The sequence below is a fragment of the Quercus lobata genome, chromosome 2 (genome assembly GCF_001633185.2).
Source record: "Quercus lobata isolate SW786 chromosome 2, ValleyOak3.0 Primary Assembly, whole genome shotgun sequence".
NCBI classification, from domain to species: domain Eukaryota; kingdom Viridiplantae; phylum Streptophyta; class Magnoliopsida; order Fagales; family Fagaceae; genus Quercus; species Quercus lobata.
Window position 1 is genome coordinate 39,761,017 of NC_044905.1, and position 12,541 is coordinate 39,773,557.

Consider the following 12,541-nt stretch of genomic DNA (forward strand, 5'->3'; position numbering starts at 1 on the left):
GCATAAGCAGAGGCTTAGCATTTAGAAGATATGTGAACGATCCATATACATCTCTTTCTTTTATCACTAGTTCTACCAATTGATATGTTTCCACAAAAAAATTGAAATTCAATTTCGTGATTTATATCTTTCATTTTTGGAAACTTATAAAGTTCTTCTGTTAAGCTTAGTGGAAAGAAGAAAGAAAAATGGTGGTTAGATCAATTTCACATTGTTCACTTAGAGGAAGAAACATTTTTGTTTTGTTAATTGGAGTTTAGAATCACACACAGTATATGTTTAAAAGACTTGGATGACACGATCGATAATTCCACTTTAGGTAGTTGAATGTGATTTTGCAACATTTGAAATTTTGATATATGATTTTCATTGTGGTTGTAAATCAATTTCAAAGCATCTACGCCTAAATTAGTTTTTGGCTTTTTGCAATACAACTCAGAAATAAAAAATAAAAAAATGACAAAATCTTTTTCATGGAGAAGTAGAAGATAGAGTTCTGTTTAATATTGATTATCTTTCACATTTCTCTCAAATTACCTTTTTTTTTTAAAGTGTAAAATGGTCTTTTATTATGAAGATTTTGAAACATGCTTAGACATGAAACTTCATTCTAAGTTGCAATTTGAAAGTATTGGCATATTTAATTGAAACTAGATTATATATATATATATATATATATTTCATAAAATTTTATTTTATTTTCAATTTTATGTAGCTATAAAAATTGCATTTTTTTGGGTCAAGGACTCGTTAATTAAGCTCATAGATTACAAAATAAGAGTTAGTACTTTCCTACGATAATAACATGCATTGAGAGACAAAATATATACTTGATGCATCATAAGTTAATTATACGTTATATTAAAAATAATGAAGTTGGTTAATTATAGGGAAATCAATATAATTGAACTCTTATAAATAAAACATAAAATTAAACCGGCCAATTCATATCAACATGGTTCTAGGGACTTGCTTAAATAATATTGTGACCTAAAATTAGTTTACCAACTCACATCAAACACATAAAATTAAACCATAAGACGTGGCACATATAAGGGATCATGACAGGAAGACAATAAATAAGAAGGGGCTATTAGCAAGACTGAACAAAATCTAGCCCTAGTGAACCACAGTAACATTGTAGCCAACTATAGCATCACCGGTGGTGAGATCAAACCACTGTGTCTGAGCAATGGCATAGCCACTTGCCAGCCGGAAAAACCTGGTTCCACCAACGATTGGCATCTCTAGCCAAGTTCTTGCCAAGAAGGCTAATAGAGCTACCAATTTGAACTCTTTCCCTATTTGTCTGCTAACAATGCATGACTTAGATGATCATCTTAGAGTCCCATTGATTGGAAGCCATGATGCATTTGATCTAATTGTGCATGGTATCCAAGGTGAAAAGGTTATGTTGGACCAATGTGCACTCTTGGTGCAATAATCACTCTACAATTATAAGTATTTATGGGGTGTAAAAAGCAAGCGTTAGAGTTTAAGTCTCTAGAAGGGAGCTTTACACATATATACATTAAGATTAGGATAAAATAGAACTATCTCATATCCAAAAAAAAAAAAAGTTATGTCGGTCAAAATAAAATTTGAGATAAACATAAAGATTAATCATAACTTACGACAATATCATTTTAATAATGTCTTGTTCCCAAAACTTAATACACAGTACTTGCCCTTTGTCCATATATGCCAGCAAGATTATTAGCCCAACTTGATTACATTAATTGTCGCCATAGTTGAACTGTAGTTGATATATATATCACCACAAACTAGCATAATCAAACCTAATGATTCATATGTATCAATGCAAGTTCTAAAACTTTGAATGGAGGCTATGTGTTTGGGCTTCAAGGTTTAAATGAAGGAGGCTTCCTAATCTTAGTAGCTTGCTCGAAGCCATATGAAATTTCAATCAACTTTGGCTCTGAACCTTTAAGTCCCCCAAAGCAAATACCAAATGGCACACCTTTACTATCATATCCTGCAGGGACACTAATTCCAGGGAAGCCCCCAATTGCAAGGACAGAAGTAACACTAACACCATAATGTCCTAAATATGGAGTCACCAATGCATCAAGGTTATGCTTTATCATCAACTTCACAAAACCATCTCTCGTCAGCCTTGCCATATCTTGTAATGCTGTCTTCTCTTTGTTACTAGACCCATTTGTGGCTTGAGCTTCTAGAAAGAGGTTCTGCTTATATTCCTTGATCTTTTCCTGCATGGCCATGCAAGTAAATCTTCATTATTTGAGGATGTGCCATTCCTTTGTTGGCAATAATGAAAAACATGTAGGGAGCAGATTATATTGTGTAGGATGAAACTTATAGACAGTTCTTTAATTAGGTGTTGTGACTTCGGTTCTCAGTGAATTATATAGTTAAATTTAATTGTTTAAAAAAAGATAACACCTTCTTTATTCAATTAGGGAACCAAATAAATAACACATAAAAACTTTATTTAAGTTTTGCCCTATTGGTGTAACATTGCTCAATAAACTACATAGTTAAACTTAATTGTCTTTGAAAATGATAGCACTATATATCTTTACACCATTTGGTCAATTCAACCATAGAGTTAAGTTCAATTAAGGAACCTAAAGTACAACTCCTAAAGATCTGTATCTAAGTTTCGCCCAATTAAATAATGCTACAACATTCTTCACAATTGTTAAGTTGGTAGGTTATTATTAATTCTCATATAAGATTTTACCACTGACATTAACAACATGTTATCTTGTTAGTTGTGACTCTAAACATATTGAAAATGGAGCATTTATGTAAACACACAAACCAAATCTGAGAACTTCTTGTTGAAGGCTATAGCATCAGCCAAGGTACGCACTGGGGAAGCCACCAGTTCTTTTAAATATTTGTTCAAGGCCTGTTTGAACTCTATTATCAATGCTGTCATTTCCGAGTTGCCAATATTCAAGATAACATCAATGTTAGCTATTTCAAGATTGTCCACCAAAATTGCACCTTCTTGCCTGAAATTTTGTGGAAAATTAAGTATCTAGTTAGGATAGTACATAGGGCAAATTTCTTGCTTGTATGTTATGTTACGTACCTTAGTGTATCAAGATGCTGTGCAAATATTTTTTTTTAAGAAGGTGTCATTGCCGAAATTGTAAAAGGGTTTTCTCACTATTCCCAATCGCTTCCCCTTAAGCCCATTAACCTTAAGAAATTGTTTATAGCCACCATGTGGAATGTACTTTGATGCTTTAATGGTTGCTTTATCATTGTAGTCCAGACCAACAATCTCATCAAGAACGTAAACAGCATCTGATATGGTCCTGCAAATAGGCCTGTTCTATCCAACATGAAATGAGAGATTTTTTCCTTAAGGTAATCATCATATCTTGAGGGAAATTATAATGATGACAGTTAACACAATAATAACATTATTATACAAGAAAATCAAGTTCAAAAAAATCAAGATAGAATATATTTTCTTTCAAAATTACACATAATATTACTCGTTAGGTTTTATATGTTACATGTGACAAACACAATGTAATTATGAGATTAAAGTTTGGCCAAAAGCTTGTCAAGAGCTGCAAGTGAACTCAAACACAATTGAGCGAAAGCAAGACTTACTGGAGTGGAACATTAAAAGTAGACAAATAGTTTGCTGAGTCTTTCACTCAAAACTCACTCAAGCGAAATTGTTAAGTTTGCATTAGCTATTAACGTAGCTTTGTTAGGATCTTTAATCGTTGTTGTGGTTGTAATTTTTTTTTTTTTTGGTTGCTGAAATTGTTGTAGTTGTAGCTCATCATATGTATTCAATGCCCCCTTATCAATATCTAGCAACTGTCTATGGTATCCTACTTTTATTATTCACACATCACTTGTGAACATGTGGATTTCTCATAGTTGGTGCTGATGACTATTTGATATGATACCTATTAGATTATGCACTTAAGCAAATTGTGTGTTCTTTAAAGTTCAAATCAAAGTAGTCAATACGGATATATTGTATCAAAGACTTTCGGTTTGATCAGGAGAATAAAATATATTGGTACTAGTCATACCCATGTACTGTTTCAAAATTAGTACAATAGGTATACATATACACACAAATCAACTTATATATATTTGTTTATTTATGAACTAAAATATTTTGTTAAGACCCAAGAATATTTAAAATCAATTAGTGCATTGTCTATGGTTGCTTAGATAAATAAAAGTGTACCTTTTAACCTTACTAGTTGCTAACTCTTGCAATACACGGGAAAAATTGACAATTGATTTTTTTGTTAATTGAAAAATGAAAATAGTAGATGAGAATTATAAGTATTAATCCCAAATAATTTTTAAAATAATGTGATTATTTTCTAACAAATTATAATTGATAAAATATATTATATTTCTAAATTAATGTATTTATATTTGTTATTTGAAAATGTTTTAAATTTTGTAAGTTTTTTTCCTTCAAGGAAACATATTTCATTTTACATTCAATTATTATATAAGACAAGATATATATTTTGTATATAATGTAATGTGTGATTGTAATTTGTTTCTAGTATTCCTTACAAACAGTTCATTATCTATACATTTTGAATGGCATAAAAAGCAAGTAGATATAAGTAAATTTATCATTTATTTTTAAAAAATAACATAAGAAAAATGGAATTTTATCAAGAATCTAATAACATTATACTGAGAATGTCATATAATTTTCGATAAAGCAGCTCATCTTTTTACACAAACCTTTCCTCCCATGCATTTTTGAAGTGGACCGAATGGACCAAAGTAGATAAAATGGACCTAGTGGACTGAATTGGACTAAATTAGACCGAGTAGACGAAACTACACTAAATGAACCGAAATGGACAAAAATGTATCTAACTGGACCAAAGTGAACTGAAGTGAACTGAATGGATTGAAATAGACTAAATAGATTGAAATGGACCAAACTAGACCAAAATAGACTGAATGGATTGAAATGCTATGACAATATGGCTTAACATGAATATAGCAACAATAAATACTATATTTTAGCTTTCACATTTTTAAATATTATATAGATTTGAATTATATGACCAATTGGAATTGAGCTTGTGGGTGAAAATTTTTATAACAGACTTATTTTTACAGCAACCACAAATACCTTATTTATTTTAAGTGACTATTAGTGGCAGTGCAATGACCCCAATAAGCAAAGAAAATATCTATTTTGATATCGAAGATTGTAATAAAGTTACCCGATAGTGTCCTGCCTAGGAGAGATTGGGACAACCCCAGAACGGCTTGTGAGACCAATTGTTGGTTTAATGCCCACAACTGAGTTAGAACTGGATGGGCAAATAATAGAGCCAACTGTCTCAGACCCCAATGACACTGCCACCAAATTTGCAGCCACTGATATAGCTGATCCACTGCTTGACCCACATGGATCTGCCGACAGAACATAGGGATTCTGCACACCATCACAAAACATTGATGTTAACAGCTTGTACCTGTCTTTCTTTTTATAACAAACTATCATGCACATCCAATGGTTAATTATTTCATCCAATTCTGATTACACACCAAGAAAAACTGGCCAGATCGAGATTATATGATATTTTTGGATGAATATTTAAGTTCTATATGTGTTTCAACATTCTTTCTCCTATAACAATTTCAAACGTTTTTAATACAACCCCTAAAACTATAACAAACAAGGGGGAAAAAAAAAGCTGCAGTTAAAACTCTACATGCTACTGTTTACATAGCTCAAATCGACATAAGATGCGTACCGTGCAATATACATTCATTTAAGGTTAAAATTCAATTTAGTACATTGATATTTACTTCAATTCTCAAATTAGTCCTTAGGTCTAATTTTTGACAATTTAATAAGCTGCATTGTCAAAAATGAGTCGAATCAAGTTCTTTCGTCCAAATCTGTTAACAAATGAAGCCATTTAAATATCATTTATAATTTAAAAATAATAATATACTAATCAAACAACACCATTTATCAAATGACACAACTCATGTTTTCAAGGAAAAAAGAAAAAGAAAAGAATTTTATCAGTTATTTCAATTAAAAAAAGAACATCAAAACAGCACCACTTGCTAATATTGGACTCAATTGACGAAAAATAAACCTTACAGCACAATTTAATAATTGAAGTAAAAGTTAATAGACTGAATGAACAAGAAGAACTCTATGGAAACACTAAATCACACCTAATTTCACGACATTCTTATGTGCCAATTTGTGATCGGTGTACAGTAACTTCACTTTTCACCAAATACACACAAGGGACTGAACAATCCATACAATCTGAGTATTACACATTGAATCAATGCAAGTCACGTACCTTTCCTTGGCCACCTCTGCCGCTCCAACCATTGGGTACATAGAACGACCTGAATTGAGACCACTCGCTTACCTATGATTATAGCCCCAGCTTTCCTCAGCTTGGTCACCACTCCAGCATCTCTAGGCACCACTGAACCTAGCAGTGCATAAGAGCCATCCTTAGTGTTCAGCTTATCCTTGGTTGCAATATTATCCTTGAGCAGAATGGGAATACCATGTAACCCAGAGAGTGACCCAGGTGCTTTTGATTTGCGCTCGGAGTCAGCCTTATCAGCTAGGTGTAGTGCTTCTGGGTTCACCTCTATGACGCCCTTAAGGATTGGGTTGAGTCTGTGTATTTGTTTTAGGTAGAACTCAACGAGTTGCCTTGAGGTGAGTTGGTTTTGCTTGAAAGCGAGTTGGATGTCATGTACACTTGCTTCTTCTATTGAGAACCCATGGCCTGTAACAGTATTGAGCGACCCAGAAGATAATATAGGTAGAAGAATAAGCAGTGATGAGAAGAGAAAAAATTGTGGCTTTGAATTGGTAGCCATTGAAATAGTTAACTGATCAGTAGGTGAACGGTTTGGAGTTCAGAATTCCTATCTTAAGTAACCTCTTCACGTGGACTAAAATGATTTGTTATGATTGAAGTAACCTTATTTTCATCTTAGTTTATCATTAACACAGGAAGGTATATAATGACTCTCATTAGGCATTTTTTTCACAACAAGCAGGACCCACACATGTTAAAGATATGTCTTGTAAGATTGATTCATAAGATAAATTTTGTACTAATACTACCTTTATTATACACTAATCACAACATATTATGTTAGTAATTGTAAAGAAAGTTGCAAAAAATGTTTTTTTCCTAAACTTATAGCTATAATCAGTGGCGGAGCTAAAATTTTGATTCAAAGGGAGCAAAATTAAAAAATATTATTTAAAGTGAAATTGATCTAAAAAATATTAATCGATAATAATAACAAAATAAATAAATAATTATAAGAAAATAAATATATTTCATATCATTAAAATAAATTAAAAAAAAAAAAAAAACCAATTCATACTACAAAATCTACAACAAGAAGTTTAAAAACTTATGTAGTAAAAATGTGATTAGTGTTACTTAAACAATATATAATGAATAAATGTTTGAAATTATTTTTTGTGATTGGTGACATACCAATTTGTAATTATAAATAGTAAAATTTATAGTATCTCTTGTATAACTCAATAATAAAATACTGTGAAAAGTATCATTAATAAAGAAAATGGCGAAAAAAAATAATAGAATAGAAAAAAAAATTGTGAAATAGGTGTCAAACTTGGACAAGACAAAAGTTACTTACAACAACAGTAAAATAGGTGAATAGGTGATACGGTTTGATGTTTGAGAAAACTTGTTTTTTTACCAAGTGGGAGTCATTTTCTAGTTTTTTCTCTATGCCAGTGAGTAACTACTTAAGAATTAAGATTGCAGATTGTTTGGGATCTGTTTATTTTACTGAAAGTAGGATAGACAAAGATAAAAATTAGTTAAAATAGTACAGTGGGATCTATGAATGATACCAAAGAGTGCAGTGGGGTCCATGAATAGTAAAATAAGCTGACTTTTTAATCTAAAGCCAAACTAACAAAATGGGTCTATTTGAATACCGTTTATTGTTGAAAACTAAAAACTTATTGTTGAAAATACTATAGCAAAATAATTTTTAAATATGTTAATAGTACTGTGGGACTCATTTTTAAAATAAAATTTACGTTTTTCCGTACTTATAAGTCTCATGAACAGTGCACGAGACCCAAGAAAAAAAAGCCAAATTCATAATTTTTCATCCCATCCAAACTCACACTATATACATGAAAATTTTAAGAGTCAGGGGGCAAGTGCCCCCCTCACCCTACATCTAGCTCCGACCCTGGCTATAATATACAGTGTTTTCACGCTCCAAACATCTTACTTTCAGTTTAATTAATTCAGCCTATGTACAACTTTTTAAACTTTAATTACTATTTTACGGAATAATTGTACTTTTGCATTAGTTATTTTTTAAACCTAACAAGAAACTGAAAAAAATACTCTTCAAAAAAAAAAAAAAAAAAACTGATAAAAAATAAACTTCTTAAATGAGCATGAGTATGGTATGTGATGAAATGGGTGCCATAGTAAAAAAGTTTTGGGGGCGAGCGAAAGCTGATGGAAACAACGAAGGCCTTGCTCTTAAATACTGTGAAGAACTTTGTCAGCTTTGTTGGTCAAATTTGGCTGGTTGTTGGTATCAGGGCCACATAAGCTTTTTGCTCAAATTCTTAAAGCAAAATATTGCATGATTGCGAATTGGCTAAAAGGAGAATCAGCATCTTGGATATAGATGGGTTGAAGAAGAGTAAAGATACTAAGGATTATGCTATTTGGTGGGGGCCCTTGGATAACTTTGATTTGGGTTTTAAAGTTTAAACCATGGCCTAATAAGGTAGCTTAGCAACTAGTGATGGTAGCAAATTTAATTGATTTAGCTAGAGGATTCTGGGATGTGTCCAAATTAGGTGGTTTGATAATGTCTATTGATCTTGTATGACTGTGGCTGCAGAAAAATTGTCATTGCTAGATGAAAAGACAATGTTTATGTCTCAAGTTCACGTGGAGCCAAATGGGAATCACGTGCAGTCAAGTGGTGAAATTGCAGAAAGTGGCTAGAGAGAAAAATTATAAGAAGATAAGGATAATGCCTCAAGATTAGTTGTTATTTGCACCAGATTAGTATTGTTTGAATTATTGTTAATTGTTATTTGAATTATGAATTAGGATTGCCATACAAACTCAATTTTGATGCAGCAATGTTTGAAGGGAGTAGCGCCTCAGGTTATAAGAAAGTACAGAAACTTTGAAGGAGAAATGGAGAAACAATATGCGAGAGAGAGAATGAAAAATTTTGATTTCAATTCAATAATGAATCTGTACAAGCTCTGCATCTAAATACCAAAAACAGAGGCCTGGAAAAATCCCAAAAACAGTTACATCCCAAATCAGTTACAGCACGTGTGACATTCTGTTATTCCACGTGTGAGACTCCTCCAACTTAAATACATGGAAAGCTACAAGTAGTTTTACATACAGAAAATACAAAACTACAACAACTATACTACACTAATGTCGTTTAGACAGAAAAATCATTTCTTCGCTGCTTTCTTCTTTTTCTTCATTTCTTTTCTATCTTTCTGATGTGGGCTGCAATCTTGATACTCCCCCTCAAGATGAGAATTGGGATTATGGATATTCACAATACACATCTTGGATAGTAATGCTTGCAACTGCTGACCACTAAGAGCCTTTGTGAGGAGATCAGCTAGCTGGGAATGAGTGGGAGTAAAAAATAAACGAATGACCTTATCTTCAACTTTGTCCCTGACCAAGTGGCAATCTATTTCTATGTGCTTGGTTCTTTCATGAAACACGGGATTCTCACCTATGTATATGGTTGCTTGATTGTTACAGAAAAGCATGACAGGTTTGGGATGAAAAACCTCCAAATCCTTTAACAAGGCCAGAAGCCAAGTTATTTCACATGTAGCAACTACCATGGCCCTATATTCTACCTCAACAGAGGAACAAGAGACTATAGATTGCTTTTTGGTCTTCCATGAAATGAGTGAATCACCTAAGAAAATGCAAAATCCAGTAGTGGATCTTCTAGTGTCAATGCAGGAAGCCCAGTCTGCATCTGTGTATGCCTTTAAATGTAAATCTGATTTGGATGAGAAAAGGATGCCCTGACCAGGAGTTCCTTTAAGATATTGCAGCACTTTATAAGCTGCATCCAGATGAGGTTTGCGTGGCTTGGACATAAATTGGCTCAATTTTTGTACTGAGTAAGCAATGTCTGGTCTAGTTATGGTGAGATACAACAATCTCCCTACTAGTCTTCTGTAAACACTAGGATCAAGCAATAACTCCCCACAAAACTTGCTTAACTTCAAATTTTGTTCCATAGGAACCTTACTTGGTTTGCAACCTGACATCCCAGCATCTTTAAGTATCTCCAAGGTGTATTTCCTTTGGCATAAACAAATGCCTTGTTCTGATCTGGCCACTTCAAGACCAAGGAAAAATTTCAGGTTTCCAAGGTCTTTCAACTTGAATTCTTGATCCAAAAACACCTTAAGTTCTTCAATAGCATGAGCATCATTACTAGCAATAAGGATGTCATCAACATACACCAAGAGAGCTATAAATGACTGATTAAACTTCTTGGTGAATAGAGAGTAATCTGACTTAGATTGTTTGAAACCACATTTCAAAATGGTAGCTGAGAACTTAGAGTACCATTGTCTTGAGGCCTGCTTAAGTCCATACAATGACTTATTTAGTTTGCACACCAAATGCTCCCCCTTGCTGTGAAAGCCTGGAGGTAGATGCATATAAACTTACTCATGGAGATCACCATGGAGGAAAGCATTGTTCACATCAAGTTGAACAAGGTGCCAGCCCTTCACAGCAGCAATAGCAAGGATAGTCTTCACTGAAGTCATCTTTGCCACAAGAGAGAAAGTGTCTGTGAAGTCTAAACCCTCCTGTTGAGTGAACCCTTTGGCCACAAGTCTGGCCTTGTACCTCTCTACTGTACCATCAACCTTATATTTGATTCTATATACCCATTTGCACCCAATGGCCTTTTTGTGAGAAGGGAGAGAAGTAAGAGACCAAGTTTGGTTGGATTCCAAGGCTGCAATCTCATCAGCCATAGCATTCTGCCACTTAGGATCCTTGATAGCCTCAGAATAGGATTTTGGCTCAGAAATAGCAGTGATTAAGGAACAAAAATGGGCATAGGAAGGTGAAAGACCAGAAGTATCAATATAATCAGAGATAGGATACTTAGTACCTGACATAGAGGAGCTGGAACCAGACTTGATGGCTGAATTGGAGTGATCAAACTTAGCATGAACAACAGTACTGCATTTAAAATCTTGCAAATAAGCAGGAGCTTTACTGATTCTTGTAGACTTCCTTAAGGGTGGAATGGAAGCAGGAATAGAAGTAGATACTGAAGCAGGAATAGAATGGGATATAGGATCAGGTATGGGGTCTACAGAAGGAGGAAGAACAGAATCAAAGGAAGGGCCAGAGGTAGTATCTGGAATGGTTAAAGGTGAAGTAGGGGGAGGTGAGATAGGATTGGACAAAACAGATGTAGAATCTATAATGGGAGTTGTTGGGGTATGTGAATCAACAATAGGAGTGGCAACAAAGGGTAAGGGGTCAAGGTAAGGGTCTGGGGAAGGAAAAATATGAGGTATGGTAATTGTGGAATGAGGGGAAGAAGAGTATGTGGAAGAGATAAAGGGAAAGACAGTCTCATGGAAAAGAACATCCCTAGAGACAAAAATTTTCTTGGTGGCTAGATCAAGCACCTTGAAACCTTTAACCCCATAAGGATAACCCAGAAAAACACATGGTAATGATCTAGGATCAAATTTTGACCTATTGTGAGACAAAGTAGATGCAAAACAAAGGCATTCAAACACCTTTAGATGATCATAGGAAGGGATTGTGTTGTATAGTTTCTCAAATGGAGTTTTGCTGCCAAGAGTAGAAGAAGGCAGCCTATTTATAATATACACAGTAGTTAAGACACACTCACCCCAAAAGGTAAGAGGCACATTGGACTGAAACTTTAAGGCCCTTGCAATGCTCAATATATGTTGGTGTTTCCTCTCCACAACTGAATTTTGTTGTGGAGTGGCTACACAAGAATGCTGATGCAAAATTCCATGCTTAGCATAAAATTCTTTTAGAGTGAATTCCTGAGCATTATCAATCCTAATAGCCTTGATTTTAGTGCTAAACTGTGTGAATGTCATATTGAAAAATGAAATCAACAAGGGTCTGGTTTCAGATTTGGTTTTCATAAGGTACACCCATGTGGATCTAGTGGCATCATCAACAATGGTAAGGAAATATCTAAAACCATCATGAGTGGACTTAGCAAAAGGGGGCCCCATACATCACAGTGAATAAGATCAAAAGGAGTTGCAGACAAATGATTAAAGAAAGGAAATGGAAAACGTTTCTGTTTAGCAATGGGGCAAAGAGTACAAGATTTATTGCTATGAACATTGCTTACATCAGGAATACAATCATGTAAGGCATGAAGTTTAGCATCTGAAGCATGTCCTAGTCTAAGATGCCAAAGAAATGGCTTGGTTATGACA

The 12,541-nt window shown here is 33.9% G+C and overlaps 1 protein-coding gene and 1 pseudogene across 1 annotated transcript; both read right to left on the minus strand.

The window, feature by feature from the left end:
• Positions 1-1,602: 1,602 nt before the first annotated feature.
• On the minus strand, positions 1,603-6,974 carry LOC115975587 (annotated as a pseudogene).
• A 2,525-nt stretch (positions 6,975-9,499) lies between these two features.
• LOC115964328 (uncharacterized mitochondrial protein AtMg00810-like) lies at positions 9,500-10,747 on the minus strand. The gene has a single exon (XM_031083664.1). The coding sequence runs from the start codon at positions 10,745-10,747 to the stop codon at positions 9,500-9,502; it is 1,248 nt and encodes a 415-aa protein (XP_030939524.1).
• Between the last annotated feature and the right edge of the window lie 1,794 nt (positions 10,748-12,541).

Bases quoted from the DNA above. Each gene is read 5' to 3' on its own strand.
- LOC115964328 (XM_031083664.1), bottom strand. From the start codon at position 10,747: ATGCATCTACCTCCAGGCTTTCACAGCAAGGGGGAGCATTTGGTGTGC.